Raw genomic sequence first — 16,724 nt, forward strand, 5'->3', positions numbered from 1 at the left:
AGACCATGATGTACCTCTTCCTCGTCTCTAATGTTTCGTAGGCTTCTTTCTCCCCCGAACGATTCTTGTCTGATCGCAGGATCCAGGATGGGAAAGCACCAACGGGGAAAATCTATCTGCTACGGTCATCAGATACTCCGCCTTGAAATGGCTTTGCTTGCGTTTTCAGCGAATGTCAATTGTCTTGGGGGAGACAGTGCGAAAAAGTGCGTATACTATCTGATAGTTTCACTCCTACATGACTGATTGAATTATTATCAGATCCAGCTCCCGAGTATTCTTCTTTCCGTCGAATCGACGATGGACAGCGTACCGACACTTCCATTTTGTTCCACCCAGAAGTAACAATGAAATGGTGGAGAGCCGCTTCTCTACGAGACGTGTTGTTTCATGCTCATCTCTGCTAATACAGTAAACTAGCGCCTGAAGCCGTCTATTAAGATCTTATAGGTGATCGCGTACTATGAGGTAGAGCCGACAGAATGAATTATTCCTTTGGACAGTTACTACGCCGGCAGAGAGATATATCACCAAAGTTGTATGCAGCTTCACATAAATTTGGTTATTTTGTTTCCGTGATTCCTGAAGCGCTAGTGAAACGCGTTGTACCATGGGATGTTCTTGTGTGTTCCTGATTCTTGTCAATGAAAACGAATCTCAGTGTAGATGACATAGTCCATTAGTTAGCACCAACCGTAGGAGCTAAGTAATAGTGAGAATACGGTGACAGTTAAGATGTGACTAGATGTAAGAGGGAAGACTGGCAGATTTGAGGGTAAAATCCCGACACCTGCCTGCCTGCCTACCGGGGAGCTAAGGTAACGCTGCGATGAGCTGGTGAGTACTGGGAGTGGTGACAAGAAGTAAGCTTGATGAGTGGATGTCGACCGTCGAATTCGAGCTGATGGAGTAAATATTTTACATCATGTACTTATATGGTGTGCGCCGTCCTCCGTGCTCTGCTCGTCGTGCTGTTACACCATGCCGACTTGTGCAAGGAGGTGAGACTTCTCGCCGCAATTCTCACTGTGACAGTGCCAGGCACATATACAAGATTAACAAGACCGGTAAAAAAAGAGGAGAGTATGCATTCGATCCATAGTACGTAGTATCATTACAGGTATTGGTAACGTTAGGAATCAGAAATCACCACATATGTTAAGTACTTCATGTCAAATGAGAGTGTTATGGGTCTTTTGGGCGATTCCTGATTCATCTAACAGGTTCATGACGTGACCTGCATTGTCTATTTGAAACACCGAAACTTTCTTGAACATCTGGCCTGATTCTCTAAGTTCCCCGACCACCCAATATTGTTTGGAATTTTCGTCCTTGGATCTACCCGATTGCGGTGACCATGGATCACTGCCTATCAGCGTGTACGAGGCTGTAGGTATAGGGTATTGGTGAGTGGCAGGTGATATCGAATGTTTGTGGGATATCTTTGAGATCCTTGACAACCAACTCCCCACGTCGCAACTCGCCTTCGGAGCCTTCCTTGTCCAGTCCTCGCACGCAGCCCTTTTCAATGCAGTATCCATAATAGAAATCGGTTTTCATAATATCATCCCGACCAACCATGTTGTCGTACAGCTGGATCCCGCTGTCCATTGTCGGAAGGTTTTCAGCCATGACCTGATTCCATGAGGGTCCCCATAGTTTGCGTGCTTTTCCAGGTTCAGGATACAGGAAGAGAAGTTTTGCCCGGTTTCGCTCGTCCATTGTCTCCACTAACATTGTCCATGCCTCCTCGGGAGTCTTGGCCTCATAGTACGTGGGCAGCTTTTGTGACCGAAGAAGATATGCCAACCCAGCAACTCGATCCACAGCATTTATCGACACTCGATCCCGCATATGCCTGAGCACATCAAACACGCGAGACCTGTTGATATTTTTCAATTCCAACAGCTTTTTGTCAAATTCCGTTTTGACATCCTTTTCCATCCCCATGTCTTCTTCGCCACTTTCTGATGGCTGTCCACCAATTATATAGTTCCCAGTGAGCTGCTGTAATATCCACGCACGTTTAAACCAGGACCGGTCACTTGTAAAGTCATTCATCTTGAACCGCAAAGGCAGCCCCAATCCACTGAAGTAGCAAACCACCCTTTCGGCTTTCTCATACACATTTCCAACTGTGCGGACATCTAGCTTCCACTCATCCTCGCACAGATCGTCCCTCGGTCCGCCCCTGCGTCTCAAGCAAAGAACATCCAACCACACGTATTCTGCTCCCAGATTCAGCAGCTCAATCCTAATGAGACGCAAGTCGGCACCTTTCGGAACGGGTACAGGCCATTCGCGTCCGTTGATAGGCGTCCAGACATCCAGACGATCGTTCTCATCCATCCAAGCATGTGAAATTGCCCATATCTTCGACCAATGCTCAACCGGAATCTTCCAAAGCGGCACCACTCGATTACTGTAGAGATCCCAGACGCGGCGAGGAGGAACTCGCGGGTCGACAATCTGGTTATTGACCAGTGCTGCTTGTCGCATTTTCTGGTCCTCGTCTTCAAGTTTCTTGTGTATGTCGTCTCGGACAGTAGCTCCAGCTGTCATACCATCTCCGGCGGAGGGAGGCGTATGCAGTGCCGAAGTCATCACGCACTATGAAAGGTTCGAGAAGGGAGGACAGATCTGGGTTCAGTGTGTATGAGGTTCCGAGAGCGGTGTTGAGCTCTCTTAAGAGCCCATTAATGCCCAGATCGGTACAATGGGTATCAGCGGGGGCAGGAAGACGGTACTGTGACAAGATCGTTTTGAGCTTTGAGCGTTCAATATTGTCCAGATTAGCACAGGGAGTATCGGACGGAAGCGTGGGAGCAGTACCGCGGTAATATGGTTCTGAGCTCTTCTAAGAGTCCATCAATGTCTAGACTAGTACAGGGAATATCGATGCTGGTGGGAGCATGGTACTGTCTGATGATGTTGGTGAGCCTTTGTAAGAGCTCCTCAACGTCCGGATTGGCGGTGGAAGGCCTGTTAGGAGGGCCGGATGGTGACAATGTAGACGTTAATATGGTGGTGGTGAGCTCTTCTAAGAGGTTGTTCACATCAAGATTGGTGCGGCATGTTGACGATATAGGCCGCACTACATAATGGTAGGGGACAGAGTCAGATGAGGAGCATATGACGATTTTTTTACTGATATAGATCTGTTGCTTGGGAACTGCAATGGATTTCTTCGAGTCATCCTCAATGACTGCGGAGATGATAACTTCAGGGAGAGTTTTCTATAATAGACTGTCTGTCACGGAGTCCCAAGTTCTGTTTCTGTAAAGACATTCTTACTTTTTCGCCCATGGTGGTTCCAAGATGATAGGTGACAGCCTTCTCCGGCGATTCTAGAGATAGCCATAGGCCAACGTCTGTTGTCCTCAAAGGATCATCGCGGGGAGTAGTATCAGGATTCGAATCGTCCTCCTGGACAGCAGTGGGGCATAAACAACTTAGAACTAATTTCACACCATTGCGTAGTATCTCGAACCTTCCTAGTAGCATGATTGGAATGAGTATGTAAAACAATAGAGGTAGAGTCATCATACATACCACTGGCCATTATCTAGTCGGTGGAGCTAAGGTGTGGTAATTGACATTGCAGACCGTGTCATTGTTGAATGCACGTGATGGTAAAATAGGCGCTGTGCGCGCGATATTATTGGTTCATAGGCTGGGGCCATTGGTATCAACAAAAGTATCCAAACGAAATGGACATCGAAGTCGTCATAATAATTCTGCAGGAAAATAATGGTTTCAGAGCACTCTTTTCCTCTTTTCCGCTGACAGGGAATCAGGGATAGGGTAGGATATTATATGTTATTACCCGACGTTGCAACTTGCTCCTTAACAGAGCGTGCCGGGGTCCATACTACAGCTGAGAGGGCAGTACAAAAGTTCTAACTACGTTCAACTACCTCGAATTACTACCCTCACGTTGTCTCTTGTCTCGCAATCCGGGACTGGTTTCCGTGATGAAACACAACGGGAGCACACCGTGTATCAAGTCCATAGGTCAAGAAAGAATTACTGCTCCTTGAATTATTAACAGCGAGCAGCGATCATGAGACTAAAAAACTTACAGGGGTCCAAAACATTCATCCCTCACATGCCTCTTCTCCTTTATCAATATCCTCCTAAGTTTTATCTGCCAGCCACCGCCTCATGAGACTCTGGCAGTGAGTCCAATCGAATTTCCGCCTTTTCAAGAAGCAGGGCAGGAATTTCTTGAATATCCTTGATATTATACAAATCACACAATTCTCTCCAATATAAGTCACACCGAACTTCTTTATTGAACGTCCATTGCTGCAGCCGTTCGAAAATTTCTTTCCAGTGTCAATTGATCTGTATTCCTCCGGTAAAGGGATCCCAGAAGATTGATGATGGTCTGTAGGCTGCCACTCGGATTGTACAGAAGCAGGATAGGTGAGATTGGAAAGGCTATCGATAAATGAATGCTTTTTTGCGGTGTCTATTAGATGGAGAGGATCCAAGGTGTTTGTTTCGATCATCCGATTTGCGATGAGATGAGCGAGACCAGTAGTAGGAACGAGCTCCGTTGGTGTGGCAGAACGTGAAAGCAGAGCTTTAAATTTATCGTGTAGAGCCTGTAATCCTCCTTCTTCGACGAATATCTTCAACAATATTCCGTAGTCTTTGAGCTCAAAGTATGGACCGAAGAATCTGAGAGATTTTTCCTGTGCTATATGGCCTCGATTGACGATGTACCCCTGATTGAAGAATGGCCCCAGTATCCTCTCGAACACATCCAGTTCCAAGAGCTTGCATCTCTCGGACTCGTATTGATCCGACTGGGGTTGGTCTGATGAACAGGATGACAAGAAGCACCGTATCGCATTGGCAAAGAATGTCTCCGGTCGTGAATGTGTGTCCAGAACCGTAAATGCGTAGCGACCAGAGCAACAGAGAATCTCGAGCAGTGCTACATGATTCAGTTGCGATGACTTAGGGAATGTACAGGATGAAGAAATGAGAAACGCAGTCTGGGCGCGGGATTTCCGTTCTGGGTAACGAGTGGATAGCTGTCGCATGACTTGGATAGTATCTGAAATCCCATGCACGAGAACATTGATGATATGTGGGCTTTTTTCACCAGCGTAGCTTATCACCGAACATTCTCATGACGTCCACGAGATCTCCGGCAGAGGAGTTGAAAAATGAACGTGTCATGACAGAAAGCCCATTAACAAGGGCTAATGTTACTTCGGTTTCTTCGAATGATAAGTAGTCCTGGAGAGGGCCATATTTGTTGGAAGGTGTGCGAGCCTGCTGCTGAGGGTCTAATCCTTTCCGCCAGACTTCCATGAGCTTCGCTGCTAATTGTATCACGGGCAAGGCTGATTCTGTCACGGGAAGTGAGAGCTTCCATTCTTCGTAATTCAGAAGGCAGGTCCATATTCCCTCGGGAAGGGTAATATGGACCCGTTGTTGAGAAAGGAGTATCGCAAGTAGGCTGGATGTTGTCTCCTTAGAAATCGTCTCTGAGATTTGAGACTCTGGCAAGCCTGAAGATGCAGGTGAACGGTGTGTTACAGACTCGAGGCCGCTGTGGCGTTTAAATATCTCGTCGATGATAATATTGCTGGCATCCCCATGAGGCACGTGGAGATGGATTCCAAGAGCGGCTTCAAGCGCTACTCGTTGGACTGATGTGTTCGATGATGTTGAATGCAGCCAAGAGATGGCTTCTGAATCAATAGCATCTGGGACCTCTGCAGAAAGTTGAGCACCTCGTCGCTCTGCATCCCTTGTTGTACTGAGGTATATGATGAATATCTCGGCGGCTTCCGCAGGTAAACCTTGAAATGCATTCATAGATAGTGCGATAGATTCCAAAGAGATAATCCGTCAGTGGGATCTTGTATGGGCAATTGTAGTAGAAAAGGGGGAGGAAGAGAAAGACAAAGTATGCGGCATAAACAATGCCCGAAAGGGAAGCGACTGTGTAGGCAATCACCGCATGAAGTGCGAAGAGATAGACAGCATAGGCCAGTGAAGAAAAGGCCCAAGGAGACGTGAAGAAGAATGGGAAGAAGCCCAATGATCATTGGAACTTGCCACTTCTCCAAGCCCATGTACCGATATTGGCGAATTCGACCTCGGCCGCGAGGGGAGATGTCAGAAACGACAGAGATATATTGATGAAGCCATTGCTTAGTCAAAACTGCTACAAGCGCAGTAGTCAGACTAAGTGCCAGGCTGATGAACCACAAGCTGTTAACCCAGATGTCTGCCAAAGATGGGGCGAATGATATAGTGGGGTAGAAGGGGGAGAGAGGAATAGAAGAAACGTTCGACGTCGCTCGTTGATACCCAACGAGCTCGGTAAGCAAAGACGCAGGAGACGGCTGTATAATCAGGTTGCAGGTTTTGTGCAGTTTGAATGACGAAAGCCGACAGAACTGCAGAGAATAAACCAGCCTAGCCACGATGTTAGAGAAGGTTTTGAAAATACAGTTATACGAGACTTACGAAAACCAGAAGAACGTCAATATTGTCCTTGTACATTTCGACCATCTCTTCGTCAAAGACGAGAGCCTCATTGAGGTATGTTAGCCAAAACCTTCCTCTAGACGACATTTCTCGACCAACGACATCCTTGCTATAACGTTTCGTGTAATCAGTGGGGTCGATACCCCTCTTTCTAGTATCCTTTTTGTGTATTCCAAAAGTTGTGCCGGAACGCCGAAAATTCGTGCCCCCAATGGAAGCTGATTTCTCTTGCGCAATGCCCGATTGCTCAACAGCATTAAATGCGGCTTCCACATCGTGTTCAGGTTGACATGCACCGTTGCTCGGGTTCATCATGTGATTCATGTCTTAGGTAGAATAAGCCTTGCCTGCAGCAGGGATTGAGCGAGGGACGGTACCAGATGGTGACGGTTCGATGGCAAAGCTGTGCTGACAAGGCAGATAAACATCCCACGAGTCGCGCCTCTCTGATTTCCCCGCGATTGCAACGAAGCCTTCTATATCTGGGGTGACAAGAGGCCAGCCAATTAAAAGCAGATACCATGCAAGTTTCACGCTAGCCAGATTGTCTCGTGCCATGAAAAAAATGCATGTATACATCTGCAGAGCATCAACTAGAACCAAATACATTTCACCAATACCAATACCATTTCTAGACTTCCGCACAATGAGGGCGCTAAACCCAAATTGCATCTCGGAAAACTTGGACCGGGTCACGCTGATGCAGTCGCAGTCATACATGAAAATGCCTACCAAGAGAGGAATTTACTCCCAATCCAGATGAAAACTCTGACGTGGGAGAGCACGATGCAGATACAGGTACTTTGATGGACAATGCTGCTTGGATATCTCGAAACACATCTACAGGACAGAGAGTTAAAGACATTTTGATGAGAAAAGGGGGATAGACGCACCTAGTTCGTATTTCATCTAATCCCACCATGTCCCACAAAAACGAGCGCTCATTCTTGAACTGGTCGTATAAGGATGCTGCTATGCCTTGAGGTTTTGAACTTGACCTTCAAAGCTTCAACCCTGAAGGTCTGAGGCTTCGGCCGCCATATCTTCATTTCCATAGTGTCATGTCAATTGAGAGAGCTGAAGGCCGATAGCGAAAGAGAAAATGGTTCGGTTCCACCGGACCGGACCGGGGGCCTTAGGCTCGCTTTCTTTTCTACTAGTGTCACGTTTACTGGCTTATATTCTTTTCTCTCCCGGGACACGTACTCACTGTATGGGCTTGTTATCGCAGACCTTACTATATATCAATGGCGCTCTAACTTAGAGTACCTTTTTTTGTCGACACCATCCGATTATTTATATGTGGCGCTTTCACAAATGACCGGGACTACTAGCAACTGCGAGATGTTGCTGGCGCTGCGCTCATCACGAGTGCTCGTATACCATTAAGCTAGAGGACATCTAGTGGCTTATGGAATGCTTCATTAACCAAAGGAGATGGGATTCAGCGCTCAGGACTGCTGCCTGGGTAAGATACTTAAGCCTTGGTAGGCGTTTTCTTGTGACAAATACAGCTTTGCTTATTTCATACTACTTCATAGAATGCAATACAGGACACGCTGTGGTAGCAGCAGGAGTCACAAATAATGACTGCGGGTTTTTTCCCTTTGAACAGTTCCGGGCCCAATATGAATCCAATTCAATCAAATAAGGCGATTTTTCGACCATTTACCAACTCCAAGTTTCGCCAGCTTCTGTAGACCTTCAATTTCTTCGGACATTCTGAATGTTGATACCTTCTGAAATCTTTGATCTGGAACTCGTCGACCAACAACCCAGTATCCCAGCTCCCAGTATCCGGATATCAAGGTGTAAAAGTCTTCAGGGATTGGATATTGGTGGGTTGCGATGATGTTGAACGTATGGTTTGTCCCGGAGTTATCTTGGACGACCAATTCTCCTCGCCGCACCCTTCGTTCCATGGTTCCCATGGCTAATCCACGCACATAGCCCTTCTCAATATTAACACCTTCGTACCAGTCGTTGTCCGTTTCTTCATCCTGATGAACATCCTCCCTTAGTGGAGACTCATGTATTGGTAGGACCTCAGTCATGATCTGCTTCCCATGATGGTCTCCATTTTCTATGTCCCTTCCCTGGTTCAGGATACCAGAGGAGCAACTGCCCTCGAAACTCCCCTTTCATCACAGTCACTAGCGCTGTCCAAGCGTCCTCGAGAGACTGCATTTCATAGTATGCCGGTAGCCTGTCGACTCCAGAAGACATGCCTAATCCCTGCCACTTTATCAACAGGATTCTCCGATACCCGTTTTTGCATGTGCGCCACCACAGCAAACACATTGTCGGTACATTGGGTACCCGTAATCGGCATGATATTTTCCAAGGACGTCAGTTGCTCCTGTAATATCACCCGCACGTCCTCGTCTAAATGTTTCTCATCGCCCATATCCCCGCCAATAATCCACTGGCTGCTGATCTCTTGTAACGTCCAAGCACGTCTGAACCAGCATCGATCACTCTCGAAGTCGCTCGCAGTAAAACTCAAAGGTCTCCCTAGCCCACTGAAATAGCACACTACTTTCTCGGCAATGCGATAGACGCGTCCAATAGTGGGCACGTCTAGCTTCCACTCTTCTCCACGAATATCCTCCCCTCGTCCGCCTCGCTGTCGTAAACAAAGAACATCTAACCATACGTACTCCGCTCCCAAGTTCAGCATCTCAATGCGAACAAGGTCCAGATCGGCATCTTTTGGGATTGGCACAGGCCATTCGTTACCATTGATGGGCGTCAATACATCAATGCGGTCGTTGATGTTCATCCAAGCGTGCGATATAGCCCATGGCGCTCTCCAACGAAATTCTGGAGCAATCCATTGGGGCACCACTCGATTACTGTATAGATCCCAGAGGCGCCGAGGCGGCATCTGCGGGTTGCATATGCGATCATCAATAAAGGCGCTCCTTCGCATCTCCCGGTCTTTCAGTTCGCGGGTACGCAGTTCATCTTGGATAGGTGGCCCAGCCGTCGTACCATAGTGGGCGGACAAGGCCATAGGTGGTGCCGAAGTCATCATTGTTCGATATAAATGTTTCGAGAAGAGAGGATAGGGCGGCGTCCATGGTGTACGAAGTTCCGAGTGTGGCGTTTAGCTGAAGCTAGGAGTCCAGCAGTGCCGAGGCTAGAGCAGGGTGTATTCGCCAGCGAGGATGGTATGACGGGCATTCTACCAGTGTAGACACGCTGCTTCGGGACCTCAATTAACGAGGGCGCTCTCCCGGCAGCGATGGTAACTTCGGGAAGGGTTTCGTACTTGAGATGTGCTTGCCATGCCTGCAATACGACGTCACTGTCCCGTCTTTTCATTCTTCAACATGTTTACCTTCATGCCAGAAACCACTTTACGTCTAGACATTCCGAGTCGTTCTGGCCATAAATTGAATCACGATGTGAAACGGAAACGGAAGAATGTATATCACGTTATTGCTCGTGAAACAGTCGACGAAGCGTTTAAGTTTAGCTGGGATGGAGCGTTGGTGTTAGTAGTAATGTCAGAAGGGACGGAGAACAGCCATATCAGTGATCACCGTGGAAGCTGAAAGCATATTCACGTGCGTTCTACCCTTGCATACCGGACCTATGACACATGCTGCCATTAAAGGACCCTGAAATATTCCTTTATTATCAGAGTAGGTAGTTCCAACGGTGTTACAGTCTAAGCTCGAGCGTTACATGCGATGCACTGATAAACAGAATGGTTCCCTCCTCATTGTCATGAGAACTTAACTATTCGTCTGCAACGTTCTAACCTTCTAGGCAATGAAACGATGCGGTAACAAAACTTTTCATGGTCTGATAGGTTGCAACGCTGGTAGTTTCGCCATCTTCGCGACCGACGCGAGGAGGAAACAATAACTGGATCCGTCACCCTACATCCTCCGTCAGACCAAGACTCCCGAAAAGAAAGTAAATCGAAACTCACAACCATCGTCTGAGGGAACCCAGGATCAAAAGGCATAACACTCTCCAAGTACTTGATCTGCTCCTTGGACAACGAAATGTCCAGTGCTTCTATGTTAGCCTTGAGATGCTCCACCTTTCGACCTCCAATGATAGGGAAGACATAGGGTGTTTTCTGCATCACATATGCGATCGCCACTACCCACACGCTCGTCAGAAATCTGGCACATGAATGAAGCTAATCCAGACTCACCCGCCGCGACGTTGGACCCTACCCCAACTTCGCCTGCTACTTTCTCCAATGCCCTGCAGACTTTCACCTCCTCCTCTGTACGCTCCCAATTCGGATTAAACAGCATACGCCCTTTCTCTCCCGTCTCCCTCCTCCGCTGTTCCTCCGCGTCGGTCCGCAGCTTCCCTTGCCCAAGAACAGCCCACGGAGCGAGCGCCAGGCCCAGTTCTTTCGCCATGGGAATGATATCGCGCTCGAACGAGCGCTCCAAGATACTCCATTTACCTTGGTAGATGACGAATGGTGTTTTCCCGTGATCCATGGCGTACTGGTTCGCTCGAGCAACGACCCATGCGGGGGTGTCAGAGATACCGAGGTAGAGAACCTTCCGCGCCGCGACGAGATTGTGTAAGCTGTCCATGACTTCCTGTATCGACGTCTCGTAGTCCCACCAGTGAACGTATAGGATGTCGATGTACGACGTTCGGAGCTTTTTAAGACTCGCCTCTACGCTGATATGCATAGACTTGGTGTTGTTTCCAACGTAATTGACTTTCTGTGCAATAGTGTCGTCTCCGCGCTTGTAGTTTGATGTGTACTGCGAAATAGATCCTATCAGTCCTTGTACTGGAATACGTATGCGATCCTGAACGTACCTTCGTCGCGATGACCAGCTGGTCTCGTATTCCTCGCTTCTCCGCCCATTCACCAATGAACTGTTCGGATGTCTCTTCCTGGCTGTAGAACATAAGGCTCAGAACAGGAGTGGTGTGAATGGGCCAGTTGCTTACTACATATTCGCAGTGTCGATGAAGTTTCCGCCCATATCAAAATACGCGTCTAGGAGTTTGAAACTAGACTCCTTATCCATCGGGCGCATGCCATGGCTCTCGGCTTTATTACCGATACTCATAGCTCCAAAGGCCAGAGGCGACACCCTCACCCCTGCGCGAGAGGACAGGACACGATAGATACCGAGCTTGGTAGGAGGATCACTGGCGGCTTGGAAAAGAGACATAATGGGTGAGTTGGAATACAACGATGGCTGCGAGCCATATTTTATATGCGGAAAAAAGTTCCTTTGTAAGCCTTCGGTGGTAGTGAGAAGGTGTCGAGTGGAAGAAAGTATTTGACAGGATTCGCGGCGGCCCGATCGTCGTCCTACGAATCGATTCGGCGAGACCAATGATGACGAAAGCATAAATTGGTCACCAACGCTTCTAGGGCAAGAATCGTGGTAAAAGAAGAATGGATGTGCGCGATATTCGTACGCACTTTAAGTTTAACCCTCCAGCAGACGAGTCGGTATTTCATATCATTGATATCAAAGACTTTGTTGCTTGTAATTCATTATTGATAATTCGAAAGCAAACCTTTACAGTGAAATGTATGTTCTGAACGTATGCTGAGGAATGGATGCGAAGAAAAAGCTGGTCGCTGACTCGAGGGTGCAAGGCAAAAAATAACAAATACAGGACGAATAAGAATAACAGGCGCACCAAACCACCTCGCCTCGTGCCTTCATCATCTTATCAAGGAGAATAAGGAAAATTCCACAGCCGAAAGCACCTTAGTAGTCGTCGTCGCTATACCCCAAGGGTGGCAATCCCATCTCATACCTGCGGTCAAACTCGCGCTGTTCTTCGGATCACATGTTCCGAATCCTGCTGATATCCCGCATAAGGCCCTTCATAGTATCATCCATACCCTTCTCGTTCCACCACCCTTTTTCTGGCAGATACTCTTTCGAATGAGCGTACGGGCATTGACTGCCAGAGGTGCAGGTATCCGCAAGCCAGAAATTACACACGTTGCGGCCACTGCCAGGATGAGATCAGCGTTTTACGCTCGACGTAGGAAGGAGAATTACGTACAGCTCGTCTCTCGTCGTATGCTCTTCAGCACTGTGCCTAAACGTGCATTTAGAACCTTGACTGCATCCGTCACGGTTGTACGCTCGGCATGGTTGTCCGTTTCCTTCGTGCTCGTAATCACTCGTATCAGAATCCGACTGCAGCGGCTTTCCGGGAACGTCCAGAGGAGGGTCAAAGAACGAGTCGTCGTCACCGTCATCGTCGTCACTAAGATATTGCGGTTCGCACCCCTGCTCTACAAACTGGTCTGGAATACCTGCAGCACGATGCTGATTACTCTCCTTTTGAGTCCGGGCTATCTCCTTTCTGAATTGAGAATCGCGTGGGGCGAGTTTCGCGCAAGCTCTGAAGTCTGTCCGCTTTGCGTCAGAAAAAAAAATTGGGATGTCACTATGATGTATACCCACCCTCCATGGCCGACCTGAAGGCGAACATGTCACGACGAGCGACGCCACGACGATAGCGAGCTTTGACAGATTTGGGGTCGTACTTCAGAGCCTCATCGCAGCACTCCTCTGCCTGTTGATACCTGGGCTCATATTAGTTCGTACAAGAAAACAGTCCGTAGCTCGGAACACACATGTGAAGTTTGAGATACGCTGCAGCAAGATTTGTGTTATATATAGGTCGAGGTCCATGGACATCGATGGCTTTCTTGTACTCTTTGGCGGCTTCTTGATATTTGCCTTGCAAAAAGAACTTGTTTCCCTGCATGTACTATCAGTGCCATTCAGGATTTGTATTCGAGTATATGCTACCTGTTCCTTGAATGCGTCTGCCTGTTTGGATTTCTGCTTCGACTTTCCAGCTCGCTTCGCAGCTCTTGCTTCCACTTCGTCCTCTCGGGGGCGCGGAGGACTGTGCACGTAGGTCCTAGACGAGGGCGACGATATCGACGACTGGGGCGCCGGGGCAGCACCAGGTCGCTCCCAGGCGCGACCCATTCTGTGACCAGAGATGAAATCGACTTGACCAGCCTTTTTGATTGTATCCGTGAACATCACAATTTGATTCGGGTCTTCAATTGGTTGCGTCTCGGTGGGTCGTCCGTCCAGTGAAATCGAAAAACCGGATGTCCTGTTCGTCCTGTCTGCAACCACTGCACTCTGCGATAAGCGAGCCATAGCCATGACGACTCGCGTGCTCCCGTCTTCGTTGTTGACGTCTCCGACATAGCCAAACCAGCCTCGTTCCACGGGTCCATACGCGCAGGGTGTTTCGTTGGTGTCGATGGGAATCTCGTTGGGTCCGAAAACCTTGGATTCGATGCGTGACGATGATGATGGCGCATATATCCTGTGATTCCTCGCGACATTCAGCAACAGCAGCGCCTTGAGACTGTACGACTCTGGTAGACCTTCCAGCGATATTCCGGTTGCAGTTCTGTTCAGTTGAACAGTCGTCCTGAAATACGATCCTAGATCCCATGGCAGACCCCAAGCAGCAAAAAACGTCGCACTGGTGATGTTATTGCTGAAATTGCAGCAGCAGATAGTAATTCCGACCTCCCTCGTGTACTGAAGCAATTGGTTCAAGACAGTAGAGTTCTCCAGCTTCGATATTCCTGCATCAATGGCTACCACGATGGTCGGTGGTGAAAGCCTCATTCTTCTTGCAAACTCTCCCTTTGTTTCGACCTGAGTAACCGTTGCGCAGGCAGCCATAGATTCCATGAGCTGGGCAAAGTTAGGGTACAGAACTCGCTCTTGCAGAAGTGCCAGGACGAGCACGGATGGCCGCGTTGTCTCCATCGTGGTGGTGGATATCGACGAAGGGGGGAAGTGTCTTGGATTCCTTTTTGGGTTATTGACCCGGCTATCTCGGGGGCATCTTGGCTTAACTACTGTACTTCCCTGTGTACTTCGGTTTCTCGTGTCATGCATCTTTTATTTAGACTCAAAATCTGTTTCAAAACAAATTTCAACACTAGTATAAACCAGGGAAAAAGGCAGGCTCGCAGACACGAGGTGGTACACCCGGGCCCGCCCGTCTGGCATGAGCATTATTTTCTTACCGTCTTATGCTTGAGTTTCTTTTCGTACTTACAATACGAAAGGATGCCATAGAGTTATCCTGCATACATATAGTGTTAATTTTTATACGAAATTCTACATCTCTAGTTCGACAGAAGATTTGCGGAAGATGTAAGAAGCTGCCCGTACAATACTAGAACCAGCCATCCACAATTCTATATTTTTCTTTCTCCAAAAAGCACCTGTGCAGATTGAGTTTGAGAAGCCGACCAAAATAAACTTGCAATAACGGCCTGTCTATTGAGAGCTTTCTAGATCCTTGATTCGGACTGCAGAGTGCTCCTTCCATCGTCAGGCTCGAGAACATTTTCTTCGGCAAGAACAACACTCCTGGTCATATCCTCTGCGTCGCTCATTTGACTGAGGACCTGCGGAATGAGCACGACTCCCAAAGTGGAGAGACGACATCACACTCCCGTTCCAAGAGTCATCAGGACGTGCATGACCCGATGCTACTCGAGCAACAATGAGAGTCGGAGCGATTCCCTATGTCAATTATTGGTAAGTTGACAGATATGATGTATATCAATAGCTAGACGAACCCTTCATAGTACTTGCAATAACGTCTGAGTAAGAATCAGCAGGGCTTTGTCGGGCTACGAGTATCAGGTCGATAATCAGCGAGACAGTGTAGAGAGACGCTGATTCAACGATGACTTCTACAACTCCGCGATATGCCTGTGCGCCTGCTCCACCATGTTTGGCCCCCGCTGACGCTCAAAATTCGGTAGACAATGAGCAGCGTACAGAGCAGTGTCGTAGCCAGGGTGCAGGACTCATATATGAGCGTCCAGTTCTTGGTCTCGGTACCCATTAGGCTTTACATCGTCCAAGTTATCGACTTGAGTAATAACAGAATAATACATAGGCCAATATCTTGAATACTATCTGGAAATTATTATTCCTTTCTAACAAGGTAGAGAGCTAATTTCCTCACCGCCTTCGGTAATAACGCAAAGAATAGGAATGAGAACGATTATCCAGCGACGCCCCCAGACGACCCAGCACCGCCAGATCTGAATTCACAGTCAGCAAGTACAGACACTATAAAAGCGTATGAAGTTCCTACCAGAGCGGAGTCGGCCAGAAGTGTGGCTATACCAGCGGGTATGCCACGCAAACATATCATAATTTCTTCTACTCTGTTAGGACTATCATACAATAGAAACGTAGTCCAGAAATTTTCTCCGTGTGTGATAGATGCATTTCGTTGTAGGAACCAATTCGAGGCAAAAATGATAGTAGTGAGAAAATAGATCGCTATGACCAGAATAATCATTGTACGCCTCCCGGCGTTGGTGGATCTTTGGCTTGCAACTATACAAGATGTTAGTAAAAGGTTGTTATCCCGACATTGAAATGGACAAACAGATGATCCAAAGTGTCCCTGCGAGTATGCAGGTGTACATCCCTAAAGTTCGTCGTTAAACTAGTGATTGACCAAGAGCCAGGACTACGAAATTTTACCATGCATGAACGCAAGTAGGGTCGCGGAATTGAGCAGAGCATCGAGAACCTCAAACACAAGGGCCCTCTCGGAGCCTGTGAGTTGAGGTATTTCCGTTGGGGTCGCCATCAAGGTCTCAAAAATCAATTTGGAGCGGAGAGTCGAGTAAGAGAAAGGAGGGGAGTTTGGATACCCATATAGTTACAATACATCTTTAAGTATGTCTGTATATCCATCACATAAATCGATTCGTTTGAGTGCATGCTGCGGGGCTGTTTAAATCATCGGGTATCGTTAGATGAGCAAATCCGCGATCAAGCCACAGTTGGATGAAAACCTGCCTCTGTGCACAACGATGCTCGTAGTAGCGTTCTTATTATCAAGATCACCGTCAAACGCGGTGTAGCTACCACTATAGCAAGGTCGTACTGCGTAACATCATGATGGTGCAACGATCAAAGCGTAGGAGCTCTATACTGGTCTCAATGTTACCTTCGAAGAGCAAGCGAACATGACGGTCGGATGGAAGTTATGGATAAGTCGTAGCAAGCGTCCACTAAATATCACCAAATACCCGTTAAAATTGCAGTTTTCGAGCATCCGGCGTTCATTTAACGTTTATTTCTTTATTTTTAGTCTTCAAATTTACAGAGATTTTATGAATAGTACATGATGATCTACCTGAAGTGATTGAACGTACC

At 47.7% G+C, this 16,724-nt stretch overlaps 7 protein-coding genes across 7 annotated transcripts; all 7 read right to left on the reverse strand.

Moving 5' to 3' along the window:
- Positions 1-1,062: 1,062 nt before the first annotated feature.
- On the reverse strand, positions 1,063-3,589 carry EV420DRAFT_1565499 (uncharacterized protein). Its single transcript, XM_060474031.1, is given in 6 exon segments — positions 1,063-1,442; positions 1,462-2,555; positions 2,608-2,767; positions 2,814-3,236; positions 3,295-3,494; positions 3,553-3,589. 6 exon segments carry the CDS (start codon positions 3,560-3,562, stop codon positions 1,173-1,175), a joined length of 2,157 nt encoding a protein of 718 aa, XP_060326733.1. The 5' UTR covers positions 3,563-3,589; the 3' UTR covers positions 1,063-1,172.
- Positions 3,590-3,804: 215 nt separating this feature from the next.
- Positions 3,805-5,248, reverse strand: EV420DRAFT_1565501 (uncharacterized protein; the record flags this gene model as incomplete). The annotated part of the gene is made up of 2 exons (XM_060474032.1): positions 4,083-5,248; positions 3,805-4,029 (listed from the first exon to the last, which is right to left on the reverse strand). A coding segment is annotated over exon 1 (911 nt), but the record flags the coding sequence as incomplete, so codon positions are not given.
- A 586-nt stretch (positions 5,249-5,834) lies between these two features.
- On the reverse strand, positions 5,835-6,828 carry EV420DRAFT_1312871 (uncharacterized protein; the record flags this gene model as incomplete). The annotated part of the gene is made up of 3 exons (XM_060468602.1): positions 5,835-6,344; positions 6,370-6,444; positions 6,496-6,828. 3 exons carry the CDS (start codon positions 6,826-6,828, stop codon positions 5,835-5,837), a joined length of 918 nt encoding a protein of 305 aa, XP_060326735.1.
- An 871-nt stretch (positions 6,829-7,699) lies between these two features.
- Positions 7,700-10,125, reverse strand: EV420DRAFT_1565510 (uncharacterized protein). The gene is made up of 7 exons (XM_060474033.1): positions 10,100-10,125; positions 9,697-9,835; positions 9,511-9,629; positions 8,768-9,440; positions 8,671-8,744; positions 8,058-8,649; positions 7,700-8,003 (listed from the first exon to the last, which is right to left on the reverse strand). The coding sequence occupies exons 1-6, from the start codon at positions 10,105-10,107 to the stop codon at positions 8,160-8,162; spliced, it is 1,503 nt and encodes a 500-aa protein (XP_060326736.1). The 5' UTR covers positions 10,108-10,125; the 3' UTR covers positions 7,700-8,003; positions 8,058-8,159.
- Positions 10,126-11,831, reverse strand: EV420DRAFT_1630824 (Aldo/keto reductase). The gene is made up of 5 exons (XM_060476130.1): positions 11,461-11,831; positions 11,326-11,407; positions 10,691-11,267; positions 10,460-10,635; positions 10,126-10,406 (listed from the first exon to the last, which is right to left on the reverse strand). Exons 1-5 carry the CDS (start codon positions 11,685-11,687, stop codon positions 10,323-10,325), a joined length of 1,146 nt encoding a protein of 381 aa, XP_060326737.1. The 5' UTR covers positions 11,688-11,831; the 3' UTR covers positions 10,126-10,322.
- EV420DRAFT_1565514 (uncharacterized protein) lies at positions 11,832-14,242 on the reverse strand. Its single transcript, XM_060474034.1, has 6 exons — positions 13,302-14,242; positions 13,124-13,251; positions 12,951-13,072; positions 12,544-12,895; positions 11,945-12,489; positions 11,832-11,889 (listed from the first exon to the last, which is right to left on the reverse strand). Exons 1-5 carry the CDS (start codon positions 14,214-14,216, stop codon positions 12,318-12,320), a joined length of 1,689 nt encoding a protein of 562 aa, XP_060326738.1. The 5' UTR covers positions 14,217-14,242; the 3' UTR covers positions 11,832-11,889; positions 11,945-12,317.
- A 371-nt stretch (positions 14,243-14,613) lies between these two features.
- On the reverse strand, positions 14,614-16,573 carry EV420DRAFT_1565518 (uncharacterized protein). The gene is made up of 9 exons (XM_060474035.1): positions 16,044-16,573; positions 15,946-15,987; positions 15,646-15,893; positions 15,530-15,592; positions 15,401-15,460; positions 15,324-15,378; positions 15,141-15,286; positions 14,945-15,062; positions 14,614-14,919 (listed from the first exon to the last, which is right to left on the reverse strand). The coding sequence occupies exons 1-9, from the start codon at positions 16,150-16,152 to the stop codon at positions 14,828-14,830; spliced, it is 933 nt and encodes a 310-aa protein (XP_060326739.1). The 5' UTR covers positions 16,153-16,573; the 3' UTR covers positions 14,614-14,827.
- Between the last annotated feature and the right edge of the window lie 151 nt (positions 16,574-16,724).

This window comes from Desarmillaria tabescens, assembly GCF_030435595.1.
Source record: "Desarmillaria tabescens strain CCBAS 213 chromosome Unknown EV420scaffold_39, whole genome shotgun sequence".
NCBI lineage: Eukaryota > Fungi > Basidiomycota > Agaricomycetes > Agaricales > Physalacriaceae > Desarmillaria > Desarmillaria tabescens.

Bases quoted from the DNA above. Each gene is read 5' to 3' on its own strand.
- EV420DRAFT_1565514 (XM_060474034.1), bottom strand. From the start codon at position 14,216: ATGGAATCTATGGCTGCCTGCGCAACGGTTACTCAGGTCGAAACAAAG. The intron at 13,073-13,123 runs GTGTGTTCCGAG...ATATGAGCCCAG, and splicing joins GCGTATCTCAAACTTCACAT to GTATCAACAGGCAGAGGAGT. The intron at 12,896-12,950 runs GTGGGTATACAT...CAAAGCGGACAG, and splicing joins CTTCAGGTCGGCCATGGAGG to ACTTCAGAGCTTGCGCGAAA.
- EV420DRAFT_1565518 (XM_060474035.1), bottom strand. From the start codon at position 16,152: ATGGCGACCCCAACGGAAATACCTCAACTCACAGGCTCCGAGAGGGCC. The intron at 15,461-15,529 runs GTTATTACCGAA...ATTTCCAGATAG, and splicing joins TTCTCATTCCTATTCTTTGC to TATTCAAGATATTGGCCTAT. The intron at 15,063-15,140 runs GTTATTGCAAGT...TAATTGACATAG, and splicing joins CTGCTGATTCTTACTCAGAC to GGAATCGCTCCGACTCTCAT.
- EV420DRAFT_1565510 (XM_060474033.1), bottom strand. The intron at 9,630-9,696 runs GTCATACCATCC...TCCTAGCTTCAG, and splicing joins TCTACACTGGTAGAATGCCC to CTAAACGCCACACTCGGAAC. The intron at 9,441-9,510 runs GTACGACGGCTG...GGAGATGCGAAG, and splicing joins GGCCTTGTCCGCCCACTATG to GAGCGCCTTTATTGATGATC.
- EV420DRAFT_1565499 (XM_060474031.1), bottom strand. The intron at 3,237-3,294 runs GTAAGAATGTCT...AGTCTATTATAG, and splicing joins GAACCACCATGGGCGAAAAA to AAAACTCTCCCTGAAGTTAT. The intron at 2,768-2,813 runs GTCCGATACTCC...GAACGCTCAAAG, and splicing joins GGTACTGCTCCCACGCTTCC to CTCAAAACGATCTTGTCACA.
- EV420DRAFT_1630824 (XM_060476130.1), bottom strand. From the start codon at position 11,687: ATGTCTCTTTTCCAAGCCGCCAGTGATCCTCCTACCAAGCTCGGTATC. The intron at 11,268-11,325 runs GTACGTTCAGGA...TCTATTTCGCAG, and splicing joins AGCTGGTCATCGCGACGAAG to TACACATCAAACTACAAGCG. The intron at 10,407-10,459 runs GTGAGTTTCGAT...CGGAGGATGTAG, and splicing joins GGTTCCCTCAGACGATGGTT to GGTGACGGATCCAGTTATTG.